At 38.2% G+C, this 27,587-nt stretch overlaps 1 protein-coding gene and 1 pseudogene across 2 annotated transcripts in view; one reads left to right on the plus strand and one right to left on the minus strand.

Moving 5' to 3' along the window:
- The window catches only part of ADGRG7 (adhesion G protein-coupled receptor G7), a gene marked incomplete at its 5' end in the record, with an annotated part of 73,534 nt that overhangs the window by 15,546 nt on the left and 30,401 nt on the right, over positions 1-27,587 (minus strand). The window contains 4 exon segments of the mRNA XM_082460990.1: positions 8,918-9,074; positions 11,104-11,259; positions 17,435-17,530; positions 18,403-18,753. Of these exon segments, the coding sequence (XP_082317116.1) occupies positions 8,918-9,074; positions 11,104-11,259; positions 17,435-17,530; positions 18,403-18,753 (760 nt within the window).
- LOC309660060 (protein SET pseudogene) lies at positions 3,910-5,447 on the plus strand (annotated as a pseudogene). The gene has a single exon. The product of its transcript is annotated as a protein SET pseudogene (transcript).

The following is a 27,587-nucleotide window of genomic DNA, read 5'->3' on the forward strand; positions in this document are numbered from 1 at the left end:
AAAAGAATTGAGGACAGTCTCAGAGACCTCTGGGACAACATTAAATGCACCAACATTCAAATGACAGGAGTCCCAGAAGAAGAAGAGAAAAAGAAAGGGACTGAGAAAATATTTGAAGAGATTATAGTTGAAAAATTCCCTAATATGGGAAAGGAGATAGTCAATCAAGTCCAGGAAGCACAGAGAGTCCCATACAGGATAAATCCAAGGAGAAACATGTCAATACACATATTAATCAAACTATCAAAAATTAAATACAAAGAAAAAACATTAAAAGCAGCAAGGGAAAAGCAACAAATAACATACAAGGGAATCCCCATAAGGTTAACAGCTGATATTTCAGCAGAAACTCTGCAAGCTAGAAGGGAGTGGCAGGACATATTTAAAGTGATGAAAGGAAAAAACCTACAACCACGATTACTCTATCCAGCAAGGATCTCATTCAGATAAGATGGAGAACTTAAAACCTTTACAGACGAGCAAAAGCTAAGAGAATTCAGCACCACCAAGCCAGCTTTACAACAAATGCTAAAGGAACTTCTCTAGGTAGGAAACACAAGAGAAGGAAAAGACCTACAATAACAAACCCAAAACAATTAGAAAATGGTAATAGCAACATACATATCGATAACTGCCTTAAATGTAAATGGATTAAATGCTCCAACCAAAAGAAACAGAAGACCGATATATATGCGGTCTACAAGAGACACACTTCAGACCAAGGGACACATTCAGATTGAAAGTGAGGGGATGGAAGAAGGTATTCCATGCAAATGGAAATCAAAAGAAAGCTGGAGTAGCAATTCTCATATCAGGCAAAATAGACTTTAAAATAAAGATTATTACAAGAAACAAAGAAGGACACTACATAAGGATCAAGGGATGAATCCAAGAAGAAGATATAACACTTGTAAATATTTATGCACCCAACATAGGAGCACCTCAATACATAAGGCAAATGCTAACAGCCATAAAAGGGGAAATCAACAGTAACACAATCATAGTAGGGGACTTTAACACCCCACTTTCACCAATGGACAGATCATCCAAAATAAAAATAAGTAAGGAAACACAAGCTTTAAATGATACATTAAACAAGATGGACTTAATTGATACTTATAGGACATTCTATCCAAAAACAACAGAATACACTTTCTTCTCAAGTGCTCATGGAACGTTCTCCAGGATAGATCATATCTTGGGTCACAAATCAAGCCTTGGTAAATTAAAGAAAATTGAAATCGTATCAAGTATCTTTTCCGACCAAAACGCTATGAAACTAGATATTACAGGGAAAAATCTGTAAAAACTACAAACACATGGAGGCTAAACAATACACTGCTAAATAACCAAGAGATCACTGAAGAAATCAAAGAGGAAATCAAAAAATACCTAGAAAAAAATGACAATGAAAACACGACGACCCAAAGCCTATGGAATGCAGCAAAAGCAGTTCTAAGAGGCAAGTTTATAGCAATACAATCCTACCTCAAGAGACAAGAAACATCTCAAATAAAAAACCTAACCTTACACCAAAAGCAATTAGAGAAAGAAGAACAAAAAACCCCATAGTTAGCAGAAGGAAAGAAATCATAAAGATCAGATAAGAAATAAATGAAAAAGAAATGAAGGAAACAATAGCAAAGATCAATAAAACTAAAAGCTGGTTCTTTGAGAAGATAAACAAAATTGATAAACCATTAGGCAGACTCACCATGAAAAAAAAGGGAGAAGACTCAAATCAATAGAATTAGAAATGAAAATGGACAAGTAACAAATGACACTGCAGAAATACAAAGGATCATGAGAAATTAGTACAAGCAACTATATGCCAATAAAATGGACTACCTGGAAGAAATGGACAAATTCTTAGAAAAGCACAACCTTCTGAGACTGAACCAGGAAGAAATAGAAAATATAAACAGACCAATCACAAGCACTGAAATTGAGACTGTGATTAAAAATCTTCCAACAAACAAAAGCCCAGGACCAGATGGCTTCACAGGCGAATTCTATCAAACATTTAGAGAAGAGCTAACACCTATACTTCTCAAACTCTTCCAAAATATAGCAGAGTGAGGAACACCCCCAAACTCTTTCCATGAGGCCTCCATCATCCTGACACCAAAACCAGACAGAGATGCCACAAAAGTAGAAAACTACCGGCTAATATCACTGATGAACATAGGTGCAAAAATCCTCAACAAAATACTAGCAAACAGAATCCAACAGCACATTCAAAGGATCAAAACCATGATCAAGTGGGGTTTATCCCAGGAATGCAAGGATTCTTCAATATATGCAAATCAATCAACGTGATACACCATATCAACAAATTGAAAGAGAAAAACCATATGATCATCTCAATACATGCAGAAAAAGCTCACAACAAAATTCAACACCCATTTATGATAAAAACCCTCCAGACAGTAGGCACAGAGGGAACTTACCTCAACATAATAAAGGCTATATATGAAAAACCCACAGCAAATATCATTCTCAATGGTGAAAAATTGAAACCATTTCCTCTAAGATCAGGAACAAGACAAGGTTGTCCACTCTCACCACTATTATTCAACATAGTTTTGGAAGTTTTAGCCACAGCAATCAGAGAAGAAAAAGAAATAAAAGGAATCCAAATCAGAAAAGAAGAAGTAAAGCTGTCACTGTTTGCAGATGACATGATACTATACATAGAGAATCCTAAAGATGTTACCAGAAAACTACTAGAGCTGATCATTGAATTCGGTAAAGTTGCAGGATACAAAATTAATGCACAGAAATCTCTTGCATCCCTATACACTAATGATGAAAAATCTGAAAGAGAAATTAAGGAAACACTCGCATTTACCATTGCAAAAAAAGAATAAAATACATAGGAATAAACCTACCTAAGGAGACAAAAGACCCGAATGCAGAAAAGTATAAGACACTGATGAAAGAAATTAAAGATGATACAAACAGATGGAGAGATATACCAGATTCTTGGATTGGAAGAATCAACACTGTGAAAATGACTCTACTACCCAAAGCAATCTACAGATTCAATGCAATCCCTATCAAATTACCAATGGCATTTTTCACAGAATTAGAACAAAAAATTTCACAATTTGTATGGCTACACAAAAGACCACGAATAGCCAAAGCAATCTTGAGAAAGAAAAACAGAGCTGGAGGAATCAGGCTCCCGGACTTCAGACTATACTACAAAGCTACAGTAATGAAGACAGCATGGTACTGGCAGAAAAACAGAAATATAGATCAATGGAATGGGATAGAAAGCCCAGAGATAAACCCACGTACATATGGTCACCTTATTTTTGAATAAGGAGGCAAGAATATACAGTGGAGAAAAGACAGACTCTTCAATAAGTGGTGCTGGGAAAACTGGACAGCTACATGTAACAGAATGAAATCAGAACACTCCCTAACACCATACACAAAAATAAACTCCAAATGGATTAAAGACCTAAATGGAAGGCCAGACACTATAAAACTCTAAAAGGAAAACATAGGCAGAATGCTCTATGACATAAATCACAGCAAAGATCCTTTTTGACCCACCTCCTAGAGAAATGGAAATAAAAACAAAAATAAATAAATGGGACCTAATGAAACTTATAAGCTTCTGCACAGCAAAGGAAACTATAAACAGGCAAAAAGACAACCCTCAGGATGGGAGAAAATATTTGCAAACGAAGCAACTGACAAAAGATTAATCTCCAAAATTTACAAGCAGCTCATGTAGCTCAATATCAAAAAAACAAACAACTCAATCCACAAATGGGCAGAAGATCTAAGTAGACATTTCTCCAAAGAAGATATACAGATTGCCAACAAACAGATGAAAGGATGCTCAACATCACAAATCATTAGAGAAATGCAAATCAAAACTACAATGAGGCCGTGAGGAGGAGGTGGAGGAGGAGGCGGCTCGGGGAGATGGAGCAGCGAGCTGGAGTGCAGAGCGTGAGTGAGGGAGCAGAGCCTCCTGCCCTCCCGCCGCCGCCTCCCCTCCGTAAGCAGGAGCCCGGACCGGGGCCTGGCATGCAGCCCCAGCCCCTCCCTCATCGTCAGGCCGTGAGGGCAGCACGCGTGAGCCAGGGGGAGGGAAAGCAAGCTAGCGAGCGCCGGGAGGAGGCGGCCGGACCGAGTGAGCGCCTGCGCGTGTGGTGTGAGAGGAAGCCGCTGCCCGCCCCCTTCGCCTTCCCTTCTCTTCCCCTCCCCGCTCCCCCCACCCAGACTGCGGAGCAGCACCATGTCGGCGCTGGCGGCCAAAGTCAGTTAAAAGGAGCTCAACTCCAACCACAACGGGGCCGATGAGACCTCAGAAAAAGAACAGCAAGAAGCAATTGAACATATTGATGAAGTACAAAATGAAATAGACAGACTTAACGAACAAGCCAGTGAGGAGATTTTGAAAATAGAACAGAAATATAACAAACTCCACCAACCATTTTTTAAGAAGAGGTCGGAATTGATTGCCAAAATCCCAAATTTTGGGGTAACAACATTTGTTAACCATCCACAAGTGTCTGCACTGCTTGGGGAGGAGGATGAAGAGGCACTGCATTATTTGACAAGAGTCGAAGTGACAGAATTTGAAGATATTAAATCAGGTTACAGAATAGATTTTTATTTTGATGAAAACCCTTACTTCGTAAATAAAGTTCTCTCCAAAGAATTTCATCTGAATGAGAGTGGTGATCCATCTTCAAAATCCACTGAAATCAAATGGAAATCCAGAAAGGATCTGACAAAACGTTCAAGTCAAATGCAGAATAAAGCCAGCAGGAAGAGACAGCATGAGGAACCATAAAGCTTCTTCACCTGGTTTACTGATCATTCTGATGCAGGTGCAGATGAGTTAGGAGAGGTCATCAAAGATGATATTTGGCCAAATCCATTACAGTACTACTTGCTTCCGGACATGGATGATAAGGAAGGGGAAGGAGAAGAAGATGATGATGATGATGAAGAGGAAGAAGGATTGGAAGATACTGATGAAGAAGGGGATGCGGATGAAGGTGAAGAAGATGAAGATGATGATGAGGGGGAGGAAGGAGAGGAAGATGAAGGAGAAGATGACTAATAGAACACTGATGGATTCCAACCTTCCTTTTTTAATTTTCTCCAGTCCCTGGGAGCAAGTTGCAGTCTTTTTTTTTTTTTTCTCCTTCTCCTCTTGTGCTCAGTTGCCCTGTTTTTGAGGTCTCTTTTCTCCTTTATACCATGGCTCACAACATTTTTGGGGGGGAAATACCTTGAGCAGAATTCAGTGGGAAAAGAATCTCTACCCCTTTCTGTTCCAGATTCATTTTTATCCCTTCCTGTCTCAACAAAAACTTTATGGAATCAACACCACCATGCTCTGTGGGAAAAAAGAAAAACCTTCTGCTCCCTTAGCTCTGCTGGAAGCTGGAGGGTGCTAGGCCCCTGTGTAGTAGTGCATAGAATTCTAGCTTTTTTCCTCCTTTCTCTGTATATTGGGCTCAGAGATTACACTGTGTCTCTATGTGAATATGGACAGTTAACATTTACCAACATGTATCTGTCTACTTTCTCTTGTTTAAAAAAAGAAAAAAAAACTTTAAAAAATGGGGTTATAGAAGGTCATCAAAGGGTGGGTTTGAGATGTTTGGGTGGGTTAAGTGGGCATTTTGACAACATGGCTTCTCCTTTGGCATGTTTAATTGTGATGTTTAACGGACATCCTTGCAGTTTAAGATGACACTTTTAAAATGAAATTCTCTCCTAATGATGACTTGAGCCCTGCCACTCGATGGGAGAATCAGCAGAACCTGTAGGATCTTATTTGTAATTGACATTCTCTATTGTAATTTTGTTCCTGTTTATTTTTAAATTTTTCTTTTTATTTCACTGGAAAGGAAAGATGATGCTCAGTTTTAAACGTTAAAAGTGTACAAGTTGCTTGTTACAATAAAACTAAATGTGTACACACAAACACACACAAAAAAACTACAATGAGGTATCACCTCACACCAGTCAGAATGGCCATCATCAAAAAATCTACAAACAATAAATGCTGGAGAGCGTGTGGAGAAAAGGGAACCCTCTTGCACTGTTGGTGGGGATCTAAATTGATACAGCCACTATGGAGAACAGTATGGAGGTTCCTTAAAAACCTAAAAATAGAACTACCATATGACCCAGCAATCCCACCACTGGGCATATACCCTGAGAAAACCATAATTCAAAAAGAGTCATGTACCACAATGTTCATTGCAGCTCTATTTACAATAGCCAGGACATGGAAGCAACCTAAGTGTCCATCGACAGAAGAATGGATAAAGAAGATGTGGCACATATATACAATGGAATATTACTCAGCCATAAAAATAAACGAAATTGAGTTATTTGTAGTGAGGTGGATGGACCTAGAGTCTGTCATACAGAGTGAAGTAAGTCAGAAAGAGAAAAACAAATACCATGTGCTAACACATATATATGGAATCTTAAAAAAAAAAAAAAATGGTTCTGAAGAACCTAGGGGCAGGACAGGAATAAAGACGCAGATGTAGAGAATAGACTTGAGGACACGGGGAGGGGGAAGGGTAAGCTGGGACGAAGTGAGAGAGTGGCATGGACATATATACACTACCAAATGTAAAATAGATACATTTTACATAGCACAGGGAGATCAGCTCAGTGCTTTGTGACCACCTAGAGGGATGGGATAGGGAGGGTGGGAGGGAGACACGAGAGGGAGGAGGTATGGGGATATATGAATATATATGTATGGCTGATGCACTTTGTTATAAAGCAGAAACTAACACACCATTGTAGAGCAATTATACTCCAACCAAGGTTTAAAAAAAAAAGAAAAAGAAATCATTTGCATTTCTATACACTAACAACAAACTACCTGAAAAAGAAATTAAGAAATCAATCCCACTTACAATAGTATAAAAAACAATGAAATACTTAGAAACAAGTTTAACCAAGGAAAAATCTATACACTGAAAGCTATGACACTGATGAAAAAGACTGAAGAAGACAAAAATCAATGGAAAGGTATCTGTGTTCTTGGATTGGAAAAATTAATATTGTGAAAATTTCCATACTACCCAAAGTAATCTAAAGATTCAATGCAATCCTACCAAAATTCCAATGGTAGTTTTCACAGAAACATCTATCCTAAAATTTGAAAAAACTATCCTAAAGGTTGAAATCATTATCTTGAAGGGAAAACTGCACACCCATGTTCACTGCAGCATTATTCACAATAGCCAAGATATGGAAACAACCTAAATGTCCTTTGATGAATGAATGCGTAAAGAAAATGCATGGTAGATACATGCAATGGAATATTATTCAGCCATAAAAAAGAAGGAAATCCTGCCATTTGCGACAACATAGATGAGCCTGGAGGGCATTACGCTAATTGGTATAAGCCAGACAAGAATGACAAATACATATGGTATCAACTGATGTGGAATTTTTTTAAGCCAATTTCATAGAAACAGAAAGTAGAATGGTGGTTGCTAGGGGCTGGGGGGAGAGGTAAATGGGGTAGTATAGGTCAAAGAGTACAAAGTTTTCAACTATAAGAAAAATAAGAACCCAATGTACAACATGGTGACTATAGTTGATAATATGGTATCATGTACTTAAATGTTGCTGAGTAGTTAAGCATTCTCACCATACACACACAAAAAATTTAACTATGTCTTTAAAAATAATACAAATGAACTTATTTACAAAACATAAATAGACCCACAGACATAGAAAACAAACCTATAGTTACCAAAGGGGATAACAGGATTGGGGGAGATAAATTAAGTGTTTGGGATTAACATGTACACACTACCATATAAAAAATAGGTAACCAGGGACTTCCCTGGTGGCGCAGTGGTTAAGAATCCGCCTGCCAATGCAGGGGACACGGGTTCGATCCCTGGTCCAGGAAGACCGCACATGCCATGGAGCAACTAAGCCCAGGAGCCACAACTGCTGAAGCCCGTGTGTCTAGAGCCCATGCTCTGCAACAAGAGAAGCCACCGCAATGAGAAGCCCACGCACCGCAACAAAGAGTAGCCCCTGCTCTCCACAACTAGAGGAAGCCCGCATGCAGCAACAAAGACGCAATGCAGCCAAAAAAAAAAAGGTAACCAGCAAGGACCTACTGTATAGCACAGGGAACTATGCTCAATATCTTGTAATAACCTATAATCGAAAAGCATGTATAAAAGTATAGATATATATATATTTATATAAAAAACGGAATCACTTTGCTGTACACCAGAAACTAACACGGCATTGTAAATCAACTATATTTCCACCATACTTTAATAAAAAAAAAAGAAAAAAAATTAACTACGTAAAGTGATGGATGTGTTATTTTGATCATTCTATATGTATATGTGTATCAAATCATCACGTTGTACATTTTAAAATATACAGTTATAGTTGGCAATTATTCCCAATTATTCCTCAATAAAGTTTTTTTAAAAATAAGATAAATAATCATAAAATTTCAAAAAAGAGAGAAAGAAAAAATTAAGCCAACCACAGGGGTCCAAGCTCCAGGGATCACTGTAACATTGACCATATAACCATGGTGAGGTGCTGTGAACCTGCTGCATGGCAGAAAGGCAAAGGAGGTGCCTCCCAAGCTAGCTGCTCAACAAAATCTCTTCTGCTCAGAGAAGAGGGACTAACATTGGCCAACCCCATTGCAATTATGTTCCATGAACTCCAGTCCAGGAAAGGATATAGTAGGTAAGTCATAAAAAAGTTTTTCTTCCCCTTTCCTCAAAGTGTATTAAAAATAGAGTCACCCAAAAGTAACTAAGCAATGACCTTCAGGGAGTTTTAAGATAAGAAAACTTTGGTCCAGGTGATATCATCTCCGCCACTCCATAGCCTGCTACTTTCAGACTAATCCACCCCATACCTGAGTAGTGCTGAAAAGGCAGAATAAGCAGCTGAAGGTGACCCTGATGCCATCATTATCAATTAGCATTAAGTATGCCAGAATCCAGGTAACTCCAAAAACGACTGCAACAGATAACGTGCTAAGAAACTTCTTTAGGATTGAAACCTTCTTTGTGCTAAGTAAGAGAAAACAAGAAAGGAAATATGGTTCATTCAGGTTTTTACTTATTAATATCATTGTTACCCTCCTACTGAAAATATGTATTCAGCTGCACATATACACTGTTCATTAAACAATATTATGCCTCAGGTGGAAAAACTTAGGTCACTCTGAATAAAAGACAGAAAGAGAGGAAGAGAGGAAGGAAGGAAGGGAGGAAGACAGTGATATCTGCTTAAAAGCTCAGGCATAAACAGTTCCTTAAATACTACTGCAGGCAAATTTCACATAGAATTAACTTTTTCTTTGGAACTGAATTTGATTTTAGCAATTATAACTACTGGATCAGTAATTCCTTTTTTGGGCATCTGGGACCGTCCCATGCCATAAGTTGATATCAGAATGAAAAGTTATTAAAGTGCAGAGTGACCTTCTTCCTTGTCATGCTGTCTATATCCCTGGAACCTGAGCTTGGCCATATGACTTACTTTGACCAGAGGGACATTAGCATTTGTTCCACAAACAAAGGCTTGAAAGCATTCCACTCATCAGAGCGTGTCTTTTCTTATTGCTCTTTGGAACCCTGAGAGTACTATGTTAAGAGAGAGACCACATGCAGCAGAGATGAGCTTTCCCAACTGAGCAGTTCCCACTCAATACCAACCAACCACCAACCATCAGACATGAAAGTGATTCATCCTAAATTATCTACCAGCATTCAAGCCAGCCAAAACCAAAACAACTACATGATCAACACTCAAACTTATGACAAGTAATAAATATTTATCATTCTAAGCCATTGAATTTGGGGGTAATTTGTTATACAGCAAAAGCTAACTGATACATAGAAGATAATTTGTTAAACAATTAAATTGTAACCTGCTCTTCACTGTAACTAAGCTAATTTAAGAACCATGAGCTACCAGTCAAAATTTTGAAACATTACAAATTTGTTTGATGTCTGTGGCCAAAATGATATTGCTTTGTATAAAAGAAATATAACTTAACTTACAGTTAGGCTAACAAGACTTCACCAAGGTTTTTCTGCATTGTTAAGAAAACATAGGTTTGAATGATTATCAGTGATAGTCTTTTCTCCACATTTCCCCTCAATATGGGTTATCAGCCATATAGGAAAGATGATACTCTTGATTGGTAAAGTACACGTTTAAGATTACATTCCCACTAATGATGGCTGTTTTCACCCATCTGTTCATTCAAAATGGATCTATATGGCGACCAACAAAGTTCACAGATGTACTTACAGTAAGTCTACTTGGGTTAAGAAGAGTCTTGTAGAATTAAGCCTGAATTCACAGCCTCATTAACACTGTGTTCTAACCAATTCATGCTGTGGGATGTGGAGTTGGCGGGAGTGTATGTGTTTAATAGTTTCTGTTCTTTGTCTCTCCAACTGAAAGCTCTTTCTGTATATTAGTGATGACAATGAAAATGCTTATTGGGGTCAGAAAAGTTACGGAGAGGAAAGAAGCAGTTCACATGGGAACTGATAAACCAGAGAGCACACGCCCCATCTGCAGGGAATGTGGGCCCAATGTTGCCCGATGTTCCAATTTTTATATGTTTGCAACTAATTTTTAAAAATTTAAAGCTATTATGTGATTCAGGCAACACATGTAAAATATAACCTACAGTTACTAGTTTCTAAAATGAAAATACAGTTGCCAGCATCTACTCACAACCCTCTCATATTTTTAATTATTCAAATCTGATTTCATGAATATTTGGGATTGGGGGATAAATGTTTTTTCTTGATGTCTTTGGGTTGGGTTTTTAGTTGGGCTCATACAGCACAAAAGTATCTTAGGTAATGCGATAGACTCACATTGTAGTCTTGATGTTGGAAGATGAGAAGATCCACCTTCTGAGACAAAGTTTAAGAGAAAATCTGTCCTGCAAACCACAAATCCTTGCCATTTCCCCCAAATCTGAAAACTCTTCTAGGAGCTGTGGATGTATTCCTGTGCTATATTTAGTAGTAGATGAGCCATGCCTTCCAGCTTCTGATTCATTGGGAATCTTACCTCTTCAGATCCTGATTATTCTTCCACAGCACTTTGACTACAATGACAATAAATATAACAACATTGCTGATGAGGATAATGGTCACAGGTATGATGAATGACCACAACAATGGACTTGTTATCAAACCACTGCTTTCTTGAGTTGCCAGCCAGCAGCTGTGGAGAGAAAAGAAATGATTTCAGCAGACTAAGAAAGCAGAGAAAAGAAATGATTTCAGCAGACTAAGAAAGCAGAGAAAAGAAATGATTTCAGCAGAAAGAAAGGTATACACTCTTCTCTATGCTGTTCACACCATTGACATTCACTTGACTGAGACTTGCTAAAAGTCAATATCTCTTTGCCTTCTATATATTGGAGATGATTTTCAAGAATTCAACCAAGTAGAAAAATTAAATGCATTGATTCTGCCAAATTTCTCTGTGAGACAGTATGGGCTAGTGGAAAGAAAGTGGGCTTTTGAGTTAAGCAGTCCTGAATATAAATGTCACTGTCTGTCACTTACTAGGTTTCTGACTTTAGTTAAGTTACTGTTTAATTTTCTTTTTGACTATGTAGCACACTCAGATGGCTCAAAATTTTAAAGGTACAAATCATCATAGAGAGACAAGACCCCTCCTACAACTATCCCCACTCACCTAGTTTTTATCTCCGGCGGTATTCAATGTTTCTTGTGTATTCTTCCAGATTTAGACTATGCATACACCAGCAAATGTATATTTTTTCCTGATTTTGAAGCAAAGGATAACATGATACTTCTATACCTTACTTAAAAACACATCTTGGAGATCATTCCATATCAGAATATAAAGATTATCCTTATGATTTTTTATGGCTGCATATTATTCCATTATTTCATTATACCATAAATTATTTAAACTGTCTCTTATTAATAGGCATTTTTTAAAGTTTAATGTTTAAAAAATATTTGAATAGTTCTTTAACCTCATTGTGTCTGTTTTTGTTTTTGTCTTTGTGTTATTGTTGGTGGTAGTTTTGGTGGTATTTTTTTTCTCATCTGTGAAGTGTAGTAATCATCTCCTGGCATTGTTGTAAGAATAAATTCATTCATTTAATAAGTATTTACAGAGTACATGCTATGTGCCAGACATTGTTCTAGATACCAAGATATTAGCAGTGAATGAAAAACCAAAATGCCTTTCTTTAGTGAATTTATTCTAATGCAGAAGATAAATAAAACTAATGAATTAATAAGATATATACCATAACAGAAGTTAACAAGTGCTGTGAAGAAAAATAAAGCAGGTAATGAGGGTAGGTATTACTATGTATATGTATATGTGTGTCTGTGTGTCTGTGTGTATGCCTGGGGGACCAGGGGAGGAAATGTTTCATTTTAAATAGAGTGGTCAGGAAAATCCTTATGGAAAAAAATATTTAAGTAAAGATCTGAAGTAGATGAGGGGGAAGGGTGTTCTAGGCAGCGGGAACAGCAAGTGCAAAGGCTCTGAGTTGAGAGCTTAAGCAAAGAGGCCAGTGTGGCTAGAACAGAGTATGTAAGTAGATGGGATTAGTAAAAAGATGCAAATTATGTCAGGGCTTTATAGGTGACTGCATGCACTCTTGGCAAGAAGGAGAAACTTAACATGCTCTGTCTTTAGTTTTAAAAGTATTACTTTAGCTAGATGCAGGGATAAAAGAAGAGCATATGCCAAAGGAGGAGATCAGCTAGGGGTCTACTGCAACAATCAGGTGGCTTGGAACCAGGGAGAGGAGATGTTGAGAAATAGTCTGATTCTAGATATGTTTAAAAGTAAAACAAAAGGGGACTTCCCTGGTGGTCCAGTGGTTAAGACTCCACGCTCCCAATGTAGGGGGCCTGGGTTTGATCCCTCGTCAGGAAACTAGATTCCACATGCCATGACTAAAAGCCTGCATGTGGCAACTAAAGATTCAACTAAGATCACTCATGCCACAGTGAAGATCCCGCGTGCTGCAACTAAGACCCAGCGCAGCCAAATAAATAAATATATATATTTTTTAAAAGTAAAGCAAAAGGATTTATTGATAGGTTAGATGGGAGATATAGGAGAGTTAAGAGTGACTCCAAATCTTTGGCTTGAGTATCTGGAAGGATGGAATTACTGTCAACTGAGTTGGGGAAGATGATGAGAAGAGCAGGTTTGGGAGGGAAGACCAGGAGACGTCCCATCACTTGTCCAGCCAAGTGAAGGTATCGGGTAGGCTGTAGGGTATTAACAAAATAATGTGAGAAGCCCTGGTATATATTTGGCAATCAATTAATGTCTGTTTTCTTTCCCTTGTAGGTAAACACCATTATTATACATGCCAAAGGATTTCTAAGCTGTTTTGCATTGGAATGTTGTTACAATTTAAATTATTAGAAATCATATTTCTAATCTGAATGACCTAGAAGGAAATTGGGATGATTTCAGATCTCTGTAATGAATTTTAAAAATGAAAAGGAGGAGATTGGTTCAAGATGGTGGAGTAGAAGGAGGTGCACTCACTCCTTCTTGCAAGAGCACCAGAATCACAACGAACTGCTGAACAATCATCTACAGGAAAACACTGGAACTCACCAAAAAAGATATCCCATATCCAAAGACAAAGGAGAAGCCACAATAAGATGATAGGAGGGGCACAATCACAATAAAATCAAATCCCATAACCATTGCGTGGGCGACTCACAAACTGGAGAACAATTATACCACAGAAGTCCACCCACTGGAGTGAAGGTTCTGAGCCCCACATCAGGCTTCCCAACCTGGGGGTCCAGCAACGGGAGGAGGAATCCCCAGAGAATTGGACTTTGCAGTCAGGCAGGATTTGACTGCAGGACTTCAACAGGACAGGGGGAAACAGAGACTTCACTCTTGGAGGGCACACACAAAATCTTGTACACACCAGGACCCAGGGGGAAAGAGCAGTGACTCCATAGGAGACTGAACCAACCTACCTGCTAGTGTTGGAGGGTCTCCTGCAAAGGCAGGGGGTGGCTGTGGCCCCCCATGGGGACAAGGACACTGGCAGTAGAAGTTCTGGGAAGTACTCCTTGGTGTGAGCCCTCCCAAAGTCCACCATTAGCCCCACCAAAGAGCCTGTAGGCTCCAGTGCTGGGTCGCCTCAGGCCAAATGACCAACAGGGAGAGAACACAGCCCCACCCTTCAGCAGACAAATGGATTAAAGTTTTACTGAGCTCTGCCCACCAGAGCAACACCCAGCTCTACCTACCACCAGTCCCTCCCATTACGAAGCTTGCACAAGCCTCTTAGATAGCCTCATCCACCAGAGGGCAGACAGCAGAAGCAAGAAGAACTACAATCCTGCAGCCTGCAGAACAAAAACCACAATCACAGAAAGACAGACAAAATGAAAAACCAGAAGATTATGTCCTAGATGAAGGAACAAGATAAAACCCCAGAACAGCAACTAAATGAAGTGGAGATAGGCAACCTTCCAGAAAAAGAATTCAGAATAATGATAGTGAAGATGATCCAGGACCTCGGAAAAAGGATGGAGGAAAGAATCGAGGAAATGCAAGAAATGTTTAACAAAACCTAGAAGAATTGAAGAACAAACAAACAGAGATGAACAATACAATAACTGAATTGAAAAATACACTAGAAGGAATCAATAGCAGAATAACTGAGACAGAAGAACGGATTAGTGACCTGGAAGACAGAATGGTGGAAATCACTGCCGCAGAACAGAATAAAGAAAAAAGAATGAAAAGAAATGAAGACAGCCTAAGAGACCTCTGGGACAACAAACGCACCAACATTCATATTATAGGGGTCCCAGAAGGAGAAGAGAGAGAGAAGGACCAGAGAAAATATTTGAAAAGATTATAGTCGAAAACTTCCCCAACATGGGAAAGGAAATAGCCACCCGAGTCCAGGAAGCACAGAGAGTCCCATACAGGATAAACCCAAGGATAAACATGCCGAGACACACATTAATCAAACTGGCAAAAATTAAAGGCAAAGAAAAATTATTGAAAGCAGCAAGGGAAAAATGACAAACAACATACAAGGGAACCCCCATAAGGTTAAGAGCTGATTTCTCAGCAGTTTAAAAGGGGACGACAGGATAGAGAAAGAAAATGAATATCCAACTCTATCGGATAAAGACAGACTTGCAAATTAGGAAACAATTTAGACAAATATTTATCTTTATCTGTATGAGTCATGAGTTATTTAAACTTTAGACAACACAATTTCTAAGTATTACTATTTGTACTATAGATCTGTGTGTGTATGCATACAAATGTCTGTAAGGTTCCTCAGTTACCTCACACAGATGGGGAGACCTGGATGGGAAACAGGCTTGGATGCCTGTGGCCATGAGGAGGTGTGCACTGGGAAGGGACACCTCCTCACCTCCTCCATCCTTTGTATTGCTTGGAGAGATAGTCACGCTGGATTTGTTCTCATGAGCCCTCCCTAGTTATTCTGAATCTAATCACCCAGATTTTGAAAAACAGACTGCTGAGGAGACAGATGGATCCTCCCTGCAGACTAACCCTTGTAGGAGTGGGATTTCTAGAATTGAGATTGGAGAGTCACAAGGTCAAGGTTGCATCTGACAAACAGCTATGAACCTGAGGTCTGGAGAGCATCATAGGTGAACCTCAGATGAAGCGTTTAACTCCTTGGTGATTTTGTCATGAAACGGGAAAAGACAGCTGTAGAAGATATAGCATATGCTTCCAGAAAATTCTTCCTCATGCATTATAATTTCCCAATGGTTACCTCAACCCTTCAGGGAAGTCTGAAACAGCCTATATGGTGGGACAGAGATTTGGGGGATAGAGCATTAAATAGGAGTGTGGCCTGCCCTGCAGCCGCCCCTTAATTGGGTCCTGGCAGAGATAGCAGTACATCAAGGGAACTGGGTTAGGGGTTTCGGGTGTGACCGGCAGAACTGGGAGCCATGGTGGGGGGACAGGGAGTATGATATATTGAGGAGCAACTTCTGGGAAGATAACTCAAGAAAACCCAAAAAAGTCCCTCCTCTTTCTAAATATATCCTGAAGAAATGTGAGCCTTGATGTGTGTGTATAGGGTGGAAAGTGGGGGATAAGGGTCCAAGATGAAGCTGATATTCATGTTACACATCCTTTCCCCTCTTCCCAACTCTTACTATCAGTTGCCTAGTGTCTTCCCTAACATCTAATACTGTACTCAGGAAAGAATCTGCTCTCAATTATTTACATCTTGGTGTGAATAAATTTAAGACAGCAGGCTTCTTTCTACTGAAGACTTCTGTAGGAGTAGGTCTAGCCCTGTGGCTGGGTTAGGATAGGAAATTAATAATAATGCAATTTGAGGTAAATTACTTCTCCCATGAGATATTTGCATTTTACTCCTGATATCTAATTGTGCAATTAAAATTTTAAAACTCATTAAAAGATATTTAATCCCAATTAAACAGAGAAAATAGTACCTAGAGTATATGGCTCCTAAAATCAATCCAGGCAGTTAGCTCCCCATTCTACACTTAGTCACGGTCAGCCCTGGAAATAGGTAAGCACTCTGACACCACAGCCTTCCCTTGGGTGTACTTGCACATTTCCAAGAGTTTTGTTTTGATTTGAGTTGGTTTGGGACTTAAGGTGGAATCCAGGGATCAGAATGGTTGAATTTATAAAATAAGAAGGGAAGATAAATTAAAGAGCAGTTGCCATTTGGTAGCAGAAATACACATAGAGTTCAGCCCCGCTTTCTTACTCTCCCCACATGGAAGGCAAATACCATGCATTCAGGTACTTCCATTATTGACAGTTAATTCTTCACGCTGGAGTCACAGGGAGAATTTATGGGTGATAAATCATCATGAAATACTCATTATAATCATATCAACATAGAATTGGTTCATAAGCATGGATAGTGCTCTTCAAGCACTTTCATGGATACTGCGCTTCAAACAGTTTCAAGTGTGAAAATGTTTTCACACTTGCTTGACCCTTCATAGTAACCCCAGAGCAGGTATTACTATTATTGTTATTCCCATTTTCTAGATGAGAAAACTAAGATAAGGGGTTCCTAAGGATCACACTTCTTGTGCCCTGTGATTTTCAGACTTAATCAAAGAAGACAAATTTAACATTAAAAAAGTTCACATTTGTAAATTTAGAAGACAATTACTTGCTTTACGAAAGGATTTATCATAGGAAATTTTCATGTCACCATATTTAAAATATAATGTGTTCTTTGAGAATTTGAAATACCAGTTATAATATGACAATTATAAAGTGAGATGCATATTACAGTGACACTTGGACTCAATGTCATTGAATAGTTACACTCATATCAAAGAAATGGACATTTAAAAAAATATAAACTTACATTTCCTCTCGCCGGTAGTCTAACTCCCACTGTGAATTATTCCCATTCTGAGAATAAATAATTCCCACTGTCACAGCTACCACTATAGCCGGGACTCTTATGTGATAGAGAGTCATAGAATTAATAATTTACCCAAGACTGGGATTAATTATAAAAGAACATGAATGAATTATACACCTGACCTTTTTCAGGATGCATTGTTCTTTCCACTATAGACAATGTACTAAATGATCCTACAGATGTAGGTCAACAGTGCACATAGTTTTTCTGTGTTTTCCTTTCCCTATCAGTGTTGGCTATACATATCAACCCTATACTATTTCTGATTTCTTTGTAACTCTTACCACAATTTCCACTCTTAAATGGTCTAATTCCTCTTTCACTTGAATAAATTTAAATTTAGATAACACTAAAACAACTCTTCTTTGTTGGAACTCATTACATTTTTCAAATTATTTTTCTTAAAAGAGTCACTCTGATTGTCTTGAAACATTTCTTTTAAAGTAGCTAGGAAAAGCAGGGTCAGGGGGTGGTGAGATGAATTGGGAGATTGGGATTGACATATATACACTAATATGTATAAAATAGATAACTAATAAGAAGCTTCTGTGTTCAAAAAAATAAAATAAAATGCAAAAAAAAGAAATATAGTTAATTTACAAAAAAAAAATAAAGTAGCTAGGAAGTTTATATGTGGTCTAAATCTCAAGTCAAATAAATAGAGATGTTAAAGGAAATGAACATCTTGAAGTTAGCTCATGATGTATCTATTATAGCTGTCTTGATCACATCTGCCTTCTTCACAGGAGAAGACGCTCCTTCACTAGACAGAAGGCACTCTTAGTGATTGCTGGATTTTCCATCGCCCCTACCACAAGGCCTTGTACTATTAGGTCTTCAATAGGTGTTTGTTTAAATTAAATGATTTCAACAAAATTAAATTCCTGAGTAAGTGGAGAAGCAAACACTTACCCCATCCAATTAAAGAGATGAAAAGAATGAAATGCTGAGGAAGAGGCTTCATGGTTCTAATAAGAAGGAAATAGAGCTGGGCAGCACTGAGTCCCATCCAGGTAAATGTCACTAACACAAAATAGTGCAGCAAGATAGCAATCGCAGTGCATGTGGGATTCAAGATGACAACGGTGTCTTGTCTGGACATTTCATTATTACTCAAGTCAGTATTATCAGTGTCACTATGACTTGTCTTTAAGTTCTTATTGGAGTTTTCGATTCCAAACACAAAGAGGAGGTTGAAAATCAACATTGATGTGCACAGATTGACCAATACCCAGGTTACTGAGGTTTTTCTGACTTTCCTGAAGATAAATAAATAAATATAATTAATAAACAAAACAACTACAAAAAATAAACTCCAGTGAAATCATGAGGGAACAAAAGAATATTATTACCCACTGTAAATCTAGCTCATAGCCCAGTGAGCCAGCTGGTAAACGGACCTTCCCAACTACACCAGACAAACATTCTCTCTTCTTACCTGATTCTCACAAAGTGAGTTTGAGAAAACATGTTGATACCTCCTTTCTTGAACCTGTCTTTTAATCCAAGGTGATAGATGTTTTCCAGAGATGCCCTCCTGTGAACTCTACTTCCTGGAGTTTCTGCCCAGTGTAGCCCCCTCCAGGGCTGTCCAGTGACTTGATATAACTAACAGAATGCAGCAGAAGGCCTGGCAGCCAGGGCCAACTTATCCATCAGACAGTGGTGCTTAGCATCCACAATATGTTTATACTTCTATGGCCCAAAACAAGGTCTTCTAATGTAAAACATGCCCAAGGACTGTTCCTTCATCTGAAGATATAATTTATGGGTGTAAATATGTATGTATGGGTTGAAACTCATGACATATCACAGGTCTCTGTATATTATGGTATACAGTCCAGTATTACAGAAAATTACAAAATTTCCATTCACAACCATCTAGATCCTTATGAATTTTTCAGATTATAAGGCCTCTTGAAATAAATATTTCACTATTAATGTGCTTAAAGTTCTAACATCTTCAAGAACTTCTCTATTTCTAATGTCTCAGAATTTGATGAACAAATCTGTTTGCTAATTATACATCCTTTATGGTCCTACCATAACATTCCACCATGGTCCTTCTTAGTCTTTGGATTCCCACACTGAATAAAAAGCTTATATTAAAACAGAACTCTGTCCATCCTCGTGATATTTTAGTTGAGATTTTCTGGATAATTCAAAATTTTATTTTAAGTCTTCTGAAAGGTTTAATGAGCAGAAATGCAAAAAGCATTCAAAAGAATCCATTTATATAAAAGTAAAGTTCGTTTTTAATTTTTCTCCAATTTCAAACATAAATTATCTACAGAGAGAACAAGCTATTTTCAAATAGGCTATTTTCAAACGGGTCTTCTGTATATTACTATATTCCGTGCATTTTTATTATATGCACAGAAATATATAATATATATATTATCTATGACAGCAAAACTGCTAAAAACAAGTTGATAGAGGACACACACACACACACAAAAATATGATGACAATTGGAAGGAGTGAGATTTTAGGCAAAGAAACTATCGGGTTGGCCAAAAATTCATTCTGGTTTTTCCGTGCCATCTTACAGAAAAACCCAGACGAACTTTTTGGCCAAACCAATAGTTACGCAGCTACCACAACTTATTCACATGGAACCAAATAACTGTCTGTTCAAGTGTCTTTACAAATGAAAAGACAGATATAAGAGCCATTTCACTTTACATTACAGACATAATTACATGGCATGTAATTTTCCTTCAAGGAACTTACCACAATTTGTAATTATATATTTATTTCTGTATATATTTGTACAACGTCTGTCTTCCCCCCGAGAATGTAAATTCCAAGGGAGAGGGGAGTTTATATGTCTTGTTCATAGTTTTGTGTTTACCTCCTCACATGTTGCTTGGCACATAGTAAACACTCAGTGTAAAAATTTTAAACGAAGGGCAAGAGACTCATTAAGTGTGAAAGGTAAAGAAAAGAATCAAAAATAATTCTGGCTCTTTGGACAAATGGCTTATTCTAAGTATGGGGCAGAAAAAGTGAAAGATGTACCTGGACCATCTTGCTGTGCCTTAAATAAGGAAACGCTTATAGACTGACAGGGACATGAAAAAACAACATGAAAGGACTCCCTGCAGCTGCACTGGAGAGTACACTTCTTTCCAAAGTAATATAGTGACTAAATATAGAAGGAATTATAAATTAGAGATCATCATTCACCCACCAATGTAATCATATATACCAGTTAGGATCATCAGTGAATACCAAAACCACTGAGTAAAAGTTGGGGAACAGAGTATTCACACAGTCTCCAAGTTTCACTGCATGGATTGCCTATTATTTACAAAGGGAAAAATTGAGACTTTACAGTATAGAAATCTACCAGACACTACTTTAAACAAGGAAGCAAATGACACAGCAAAAACGGGACAAACTGACATCATGCACTTCTTGCTGTGCCACAATGAAAAAGACTTAATGATTAGAATTCTCATCAAAAAAATGTAACCTGTATCTAATCATTGGAAAATTTCAGAGAAATTTTATATTGTAGAATATTCTACCTTCTATAAAATAACTAACCTGAACACTTCAAATGTTTTAATGTCATGAAAGACCAAAACAAACAAATTTAAAAAGCAGAGGAATTATTCTAGGCTAAAGACAACTAAAGAGACACAATTACTAAATAAATTGGGGGGGGGGGGAACAGCTAAAATGGACATAATTGGAACAGCTGGAGAAATTTGAATAAGGACATTAACATGAAAACATATTAATGTTAAATTCTTGAGTTAAATATTCTGAGCGAGGATAATAATATTATACTATGTAGGAGTGCCCTTGTTTTTAGGAGATGCATACATGCTTGAAGAATTTGGAGATGACAGTCATGATGTTTACAACTTACTTTCAAAATATCAGGAAAAAATAGGAAAAGAGAGAAAGCAAAATATTAACAACTGGTGAATCCAGGTGAAGGGTATTTGGGTGTTCACTTAGTCTCTTTCAACATTTCTATAGACTTTTAATTTTTTTCAATAAAACTTCAGGAAAAAATGTTTAAATGGCAATACCTTTAGAACAAAAAATTCCTGATTCTACATATCTGAGAAAACAGTTGTGAAGGAATTTATTAGAGAGAAATAATTCTGAAGGAAAGAAGCATTGTGATACATCTTGAGTTTGCAAGGAAAAACCAGGTGAGAGTACATTTTTTTCTTTAGTTTCCATATACATGTGTTAGCATACGGTATTTGTTTTTCTCTTTCTGACTTACTTCACTCTGTAGGACAGATTCTAGGTCCATCCACCTCACTACAAATGACTCAATTTCGTTTCTTTGTATGGCTGAGTAATATTCCATTGTATATATGTGCCACATCTTCTTTATCCATTCGTTTGTCGATGGACACTTAGGTGGCTTCCATGTCCTGGCTATTGTAAATAGAGCTGCAATGAACATTGTGGTACATGATTCTTTTGAATTATGGTTTTCTCAGGGTATATGCCCAGTAGTGGGATTGCTGGGTCATATGGTAGTTCTATTTTTGTTTTTTAAGGAACCTCCATACTGTTCTCCATAGTGGCTATATCAATTTACATTCCCACCAACAGTGCAAGAGGGTTACCTTTTCTCCACACCCTCTCCAGCATTCATTGTTTGTAGATTTTCTGATGATGCCCATTCTAACCGGTGTGAGGTGATACCTCACTGTAGTTTTGATTTCCATTTCTCTAATGATTAGTGATGTTAAGCATCCTTTCATGTGTTTGTTGGCCATCTGTATATCTTCTTTGGAGAAATGTCTGTTTAGGTTTTCTGCCCATTTTTGGATTGGGTTGTTTGTTTTTTTTATATTGAGCTGCATGAGCTGCTTGTAAATTTTGGAGATTCATCCTTTGTCAGTTGCTTCGTTTGCAAATATTTTCTCCCATTCTGAGGGTTGTCTTTTTGTCTTGTTTATGGTTTCCTTTGCTGTGCAGAAGCTTTTAAGTTTCATTAGGTCCCATTTGTTTATTTTTGTTTCTATTTCCATTTCTCTAAGAGGTGGGTCAAAAAGGATCTTGCTGTGATTTATGTCATAGAGCATTCAGCCTATGTTTTCCTCTAAGAGTTTTATAGTGTCTGGCCTTACATTTAGGTCTTTAATCCATTTTTTTTTTTTTTTTAATAAATTTATTTATTTATTTATTTATTTTTGGCTGTGTGGGGTCTTCGTTTCTGTGCGAGGGCTTTCTCCAGCCGCGGCAAGCGGGGGCCACCCTTCATCGCGGTGCACGGGCCTCTCAGTGTCGCGGCCTCTCTCGTTGTGGAGCACAGGCTCCAGACGCACAGGCTCAGCAGCTGTGGCTCACGGGCCCAGCCGCTCCACGGCACGTGGGATCTTCCCAGACCAGGGCCCGAACCCGCGTCCCCTGCATTGGCAGGCGGACTCTCAACCACTGCGCCACCAGGGAAGCCCTCTTTAATCCATTTTGAGTTTATTTTTGTGTATGGTGTTAGGGAGTGTTCTAAATTCATTCTTTTACATGTAGCTGTCCAGTTTTCCCAGCACCACTTATTGAAGAGGCTGTCTTTTCTTCATTGTATATTCTTGCCTCCTTTTTCAAAAATAAGGTGACCATATGTGCGTGGGTTTATCTCTGGGCTTTCTATCCCATTCCATTGATCTATATTTCTGTTTTTCTCCCAGTACCATACTGTCTTGACTACTGTAGCTTTGTAGTATAGTCTAAAGTCAGGGAGCCTGATTCCTCCAGCTCTGTTTTTCTTTCTCAAGATTCCTTTGGCTATTCAGGGTCTTTTGTGTTTCCATACAAATTGTGAAATTCTTTGTTCTAATTCTGTGAAAAATGCCATTGGTAGTTTGATAGGGATTGCATTGAATCTGTAGATTGCTTTGGGTAGTATAGTCATTTTCACAGTGTTGATTCTTCCAATCCAAGAACATGGTATATCTCTCCATCTGTTTGTATCATCTTTAATTTCTTTCATCAGTGTCTTATAGTTTTCTGCATATGGGTCTTTTGTCTCCATAGGTAGGTTTATTCCTAGGTATTTTATTCTTTTGTGGCAATGGTAAATGGTAGTGTTTCCTTAATTTCTCTTTCAGATTTTTCATCATTAGTGTACAGGAATGCAAGAGATTTCTGTGCATTAATTTTGTATCCTGCTACTTTACCAAACTCATTGATTAGCTCTAGTACTTTTCTGGTAGCATCTTTAGGATTCTCTATGTATAGTATCATCTCATCTGCAAACAGTGACAGCTTTACTTCTTCTTTTCCAATTTGTATTTCTTTTATTTCTTTTTGTTCTCTGATTGCTCTGGCTGAAACTTCCAAAACTATGTTGAATAACAGTGGTGAGAGTGGGCAACCTTGTCTTGTTCCTGATCTTAGAGGAAATGGTTTCAGTTTTTCACCATTGAGAACAATATTGGCTGTGGGTTTGTCATATATAGCCTTTATTATGTTGAGGTAAGTTCCCTCTATGCCTACTGTCTGGAGGGTTTTTATCATAAATGGGTGTTGAATTTTGTTGAAAGCATTTTCTGCATGTATTGACATGATCATATGGTTTTTCTCCTTCAATTTGTTGATATGGTGTATCACGTTGATTGATTTGCATATATTGAAGAATCCTTGCATTCCTGGGATAAACCTCACTTGATCATGGTGTATGATCCTTTTAATGTGCTGCTGGATTCTGTTTGCTAGTATTTTGTTGAGGATTTTTGCAGCTATGTTCATCAGTGATATTGGCTGGTAGTTTTCTTCTTTTGTGACATCTTTGTCTTGTTTTGGTATCTGGGTGATGGTGGCCTTGTAGAATGAGTTTGGGAGTGTTCCTCTCTCTGCTATATTTTGGAAGAGTTTGAGAAGGATAGATGTTAGCTCTTCTCTAAATGTTTGATAGAATTCACCTGTGAAGCCATCTGGTCCTGGGCTTTTGTTTGTTGGAAGATTTTTAATCACAGTTTCAATTTCAGGGCTTCTGATTGGTCTGTTTATATTCTCTATTTCTTCCTGGTTCAGTCTCAGAAGGTTGTGCTTTTCTAAGAATTTGTCCATTTCTTCCAGGTTGTCCATTTTATTGGCATATAGTTGCTTGTAGTAATCTCTCATGATTCTTTGTAATTCTGCAGTGTCAGTTGTTACTTCTCCGTTTTCATTTCTAATTCTATTGATTTGAGTCTTCTCCCTTTTTTTCTTGATGAGTTTGGCTAATGGCTTATCAATTTTGTTTATCTTCTCAAAGAACCAGCTTGTAGTTTTACTGATCTTTGCTATCATTTCATTCATTTCTTTTTCTTTTATTTCTGATCTGATCTTTATGATTTCTTTCCTTCTGCTAACTTTAGGGGTTTTTTGTTTTTCTTTCTCTATTTGCTTTAGGTGTAAGGTTAGGGTGTTTTCTGAGATGTTTCTTGTTTCTTCCTTTTTTTTTTGGCTATGTTGTGTCTTCATTGTTGCACATGGGCTAGCTCTAGTTGTGGCAAGCAGGGGCTATTCTTTGTTGTGGTGCACAGGCTTCTCATTGCGGTGGCTTCTCTTGTTGTGGAACACCAGCTCTAGGCATTCAAGCTTTGGCAGTTATGGCACGCAGGCTCAGTAGTTGTGGCTCACGGGCTCTAGAGCGCAGGCTCAGTAGTTGTGGCACACAGGCTTAGCTGCTCCACGGTATGTGGGATCCTCCCAGACTAGGGCTCTAACCCACGTCCCCTGCACCGGCAGGCAGATTCTTAACCACTGTGCCACTAGGGAAGTCCAAGATGTTTCTTGTTTCTTGAGGTAGGATTGTATTGGTGTAAACGTCCCTCTTAGAATGGCTTTTGCTGCATCCCATAGGTTTTGGGTAGTGGTGTTTTCATTGTCATTTGTTTCTAAGTATTTTTTGATTTCTTCTTTGATTTCTTCAGTGATCTCTTGGTTATTTAGTAGTGTATTGTTTGGCCTCCATGTGTTTGTATTTTACAGATTTTTTCCTGTAATTGATATCTAGTCTCATAGCGTTGTGGTCAGAAAAGATACTTGATACGACTTCAGTTTTCTTAAATTTACCAAGGCTTGATTTGTGACCCAAGATATGATCTATCCTGGAGAATGTTCCATGACCACTTGAGAAGAAAGTGTATTCTGTTGTTTTTGGATAGAATGTCTTATAAATGTCAATTAAGTCCATCTTATTTAATGTACCATTTAAAGCTTGTGTTTCCTTATTTATTTTCATTTTGGATGATCCGTCCATTGGTAAAAGTGGGGTGTTAAAGTCCCCGAATATTACTGTGTTACTGTTGATTTCCCCGTTTATGGCTGTTAGCATTTGCCTTATGTATTGAGGTGCTCCTATGTTGGGTGCATATATATTTACAATTGTTATATCTTTTTCTTGGATTGATCCCTGATCATTTTGTAGTGTCCTTCTTTGTCTCTTGTAATAGTCTTTATTTTAAAGTCTATTTTGCCTGATATGAGAATTGCTACTCCAGCTTTCTTTTGATTTCCATTTGCAAAGAATATCTTTTTCCATCCCCTCACTTTCAATCTGTATGTGTCCCTAGGTCTGAAGTGGGTCTCTTGGAGACAGCATATATACGGGTCTTGTTTTTGTATCCATTCAGCCAGTCTATGTCTTTTGGTTGGAGCATTTAATCCACTTACATTTAAGGTAATTATCGATATGTATGTTCCTATTACCATTTTCTTGATTGTTTTGGGTTTGTTATTGTAGGTCTTTTCCTTCTCTTGTGTTTCCTGCTTAGAGAAGTTCCTTTAGCATTTGTTGTAAAGCTGGTTTTGTGGTGCTGAATTTTCTTAACTTTTGCTTGTCTCTAAAGGTTTTAATTTCTCCTTTGAATCTGAATGAGATCTTTGCTGGGTAGAGGAATCTTAGTTGTAGGTTTTTCCCTTTCATCACTTTAAATATGTCCTGTCACTCCCTTCTGGCTTGCAGAGTTTCTGCTGAGAAATCAGCTGTTAACCTTATGGGGATTCCCTTGCATGTTATTTGGTGCTTTTCCCTTGCTGCTTTTAATATTTTTTCTTTGTATTTAATTTTTGATAGTTTGATTAATATGTGTCTTGGCGTGTTTCTCCTTGGATTTATCTTGTATGGGACTCTCTGTGCTTCCTGGACTTGATTGACTATTTCTTTTCCCATATTAGAGAAGTTTTCAACTATAATCTCTTCAAATATTTTCTCAGTCCCTTTCTTTTTCTCTTCTTCTGGGACCCCTATAATTCGAACGATGGTACATTTAATGTTGTCCCAGAGGTCTCTGCAACTGTGCTCAAGTCTTTTCATTCTTTTTTCTTTATTCTGCTCTGCAGTAGCAATTTCCACTATTTTGTCTTCCATGTCACTTACCCATTCTTCTGCCCCAGTTATTCTGCTATTGATTCCTTCTAGAGAATTTTTAGTTTCATTTATTGTGTTGTTCATCATTGTTTGTTTGCTCCTTAGTTCTTCTAGGTCCTTGTTAAACGTTTCTTGTATTTCCTCCATTCTATTTCCAAGATTTTGGATCATCTTTACTATCATTAATTTGACTTCTTTTTCAGGTAGACTGCCTATTTCCTCTTCATTTGTTTGGTCTGGTGGGTTTTTACCTTGCTCTTTCATCTGCTGTGTATTTCTCTGCCTTCTCATTTTGCTTAACTTACTGCATTTTGGGGTCTCCTTTTTGCAGGCTGCAGGTTCATAGTTCCCGTTTTTTTTGTGTGTGCCCCCAGTGGGTAAGTTTGGTTCAGTGGGTTTTATAGGCTTCCTGGTGGAGGGGACTGGTACCTGTGTTCTGGTGGATGAGGCTGGATCTTGCCTTTCTGGTGGGCAGGACCACGTCCAGTGGTGTGGTTTGGGGTGTCTGTGAACTTATTATGATTTTAGGCAGGCTCTTTGCTAATGGGTGGGGTTGTGTTCCTGTCTTGCTGTTTGGTATGGGGTGTCCAGCACTGTAGCTTGCTGGTCATTGAGTGGAGCTGGGTCTTAGCACTGAGATGGATATCTCTGGGAGAGCTTTCCACATTTGATATTAAGTAGGGCCAGGAGGTCTCTGGTGGTCCAGTGTCCTGAACTCAGCTCTCTCACCTTAGAGGCACAGGCCTGACACCTGGCTGG

Source organism: Balaenoptera physalus, assembly GCF_965194825.1.
Source record: "Balaenoptera physalus genome assembly, chromosome: 4".
NCBI classification, from domain to species: Eukaryota; Metazoa; Chordata; class Mammalia; order Artiodactyla; family Balaenopteridae; genus Balaenoptera; species Balaenoptera physalus.